The sequence below is a fragment of the Schistocerca gregaria genome, chromosome 3, assembly GCF_023897955.1.
Source record: "Schistocerca gregaria isolate iqSchGreg1 chromosome 3, iqSchGreg1.2, whole genome shotgun sequence".
In the NCBI taxonomy this organism is placed as follows: domain Eukaryota; kingdom Metazoa; phylum Arthropoda; class Insecta; order Orthoptera; family Acrididae; genus Schistocerca; species Schistocerca gregaria.
In genome coordinates, this window is record NC_064922.1 from 742,826,794 (window position 1) to 742,829,083 (window position 2,290).

The following is a 2,290-nucleotide window of genomic DNA, read 5'->3' on the forward strand; positions in this document are numbered from 1 at the left end:
GTCAAAATAAACAAAATACTGATTAAAATTTACACACACACACACACACACACACACACACACACACACACACACACACACACACACACCACGTGAAGTATTCCAGACACCTAATAAAATACGGTCGTTCATTCTCAGTGCTGCAAATCACTACAAGGTTTATGTTTATAGGAGAGAGAATCGACTACGTAACGTTAACGTAACACGCATTCTAAAATAGATACTCTGAAGAACCTATCTACGCAACAACGTAATGTATACGCAACTGTATGTTTCTAATAAGCATGGAGTCACATGCCGCTGTTTGACTTAAATGCATGTACGTGCTGGTCACAGGTATTGTGTAAGTACTTAAAACAGAAGGAATGTCGCAGAATTGTCATTAGGAACCAAATAGGCTACTAAGTTCCTACAGCAAGGAAATTTAATTATTTTAACATCAGTTCTCCTTTTTCTACACATTTAGTTAAAATGACTTTCAATATATTCAGGAAAGACTATTATACAACAATGAATATACTTACATAAGACTTCATACACTTTCGCTCTTCCATTAGCATTAATCAGCAAATTTACACAAGAACGGAGCAGTATTCTCTATAGAAACTTTCAACTGTTCGTTCTACTAATCTGTAATTGCCTGCACAAAGAAAAATTCCGATTTTTATAACAATCTTAACAGCAGTTCTTCATTTCCAGAAGGTTGGATTGATGCGCAGCCTCCGCTCAAAATTATTATACCAATTACGTAAAGCGGATAATGGTACGTAGTTTTCATCTATTGCAGGAGTAACCTGTTGCACAGATAGGGTGAAACTCGCGATGTAGTTCACGAAGTTTTCTATCATCTTATGTCCGAATTCCACAACTGGCTTAGTCGTTCTGTCAACAGCGCGAGACGCTTGTTCTAAAACAACCGTTAAAGGCTCCACGGATATTCCGATTTGAGCGTGATGCGACATTTTCTGTTCTCCAAATGAGAACCCCGCGAAGTTTTTAGGGTTACCTTTCTTGAGGTCAGCAATATTGAAAATTGCAGACGGCTTGTCGTTTGATATGTAGCCCAGCAAATGCCACGTGGGAGGGGCTTCTGCATCCGGGCAGCTGAAGTAGACGAGTCCCGCCGTCTCTGGAGGAAACGGTTGTGCGCCAGTGAGGAACACGACGACGTCTGTAACAGAATCTGCCTCCATCACCGTCGTTGCAAATTTTGTCTCACCGCACTGCTGGAAGTCTGTCTGCACTAACTTTCCTGACGCAATAACGCCGAACATTTTCACGGTTCAGATGAAGCCCTAGTTGCCACAACACTTCCTCGGGCAGCCAAACAGAATACCACAGGCGACTCACCAGTAAACAGCAAACAAAAGAGTATATCATTCGTCAGAAGTTATACTGCGACAGCAGCTAATCAGAGATGTTTATTAATGCGTGTTTCGCTACTGATTGTCAGTTTTTTGTCTCTGCATTCGTGTGCCAGCAAAGAAGATGTACTTTGCAGAGTATGTGAAACATTAGGGCCTATTTATCGCAAGTAGTTTATTGCTTACTTAAAACAGAAAATAACATTAAATCCAGCAAACATTATTTTGTAGGTTTCTCCACGGATCGATTTCTTAATATTGTTTCGTTGTTTTCCAGTCGTTGCACGTTGCATAACAAATGCGATATTCTAGTCTAAACGTATTGCAATCACTGGAAACTTTTATTGAGAAATTATGAAGCTGAATAACTAACAAAATATGCGAAACTGCGGGATACGATCAGATGGCGTTTAGCTAAATTGCGCCACCGCTAATCCATATTGCGTTTTTATTATTTTGGAAGCAACGGCGTTATTAAAAATGATACACCAGAATCACGTCAGAAAATTGATTTACGCTTTTCATCTGCGCTGAAATTTCTGCACTGTCGTCGAATAATTGAAAAAGGTTCTACAGCTACGTCTACATACTGTGTACATGATATAACTAAATTCCTTTTATAGACTTTGAGGACAGCTTCCTTAGGCCGAAACAAGAAAAAAAGTCTAGCAAACACAGGCTTTAAAATTTATACCTTAAGAGTTATGAGCACTTGTTAATCTTAGCTACTGTGAAACAAATCTCTTTTACTGCAAGCTCTTTGTGTTCCATATTTTAGGGGAAGATAGTACGGACCAAAACAAGAAAGAAGTACAGTAAATGTGGACTCTACAAATGCCCATAGCTCTTAAAATATTCATTTTAGAGCTCATGCATTTTTTCTTGTTGTTGTCCATACTACCTCCTTCCAAAATATAGAAAACATA

General features: G+C 39.0%; 1 protein-coding gene across 1 annotated transcript; it reads right to left on the minus strand.

The window, feature by feature from the left end:
- Positions 1-552: 552 nt before the first annotated feature.
- On the minus strand, positions 553-1,274 carry LOC126355593 (protein OPI10 homolog). Its single transcript, XM_050005956.1, has one exon. It carries the CDS (start codon positions 1,272-1,274, stop codon positions 690-692), a length of 585 nt encoding a protein of 194 aa, XP_049861913.1. The 3' UTR covers positions 553-689.
- Between the last annotated feature and the right edge of the window lie 1,016 nt (positions 1,275-2,290).

Bases quoted from the DNA above. Each gene is read 5' to 3' on its own strand.
- LOC126355593 (XM_050005956.1), bottom strand. From the start codon at position 1,274: ATGTTCGGCGTTATTGCGTCAGGAAAGTTAGTGCAGACAGACTTCCAG.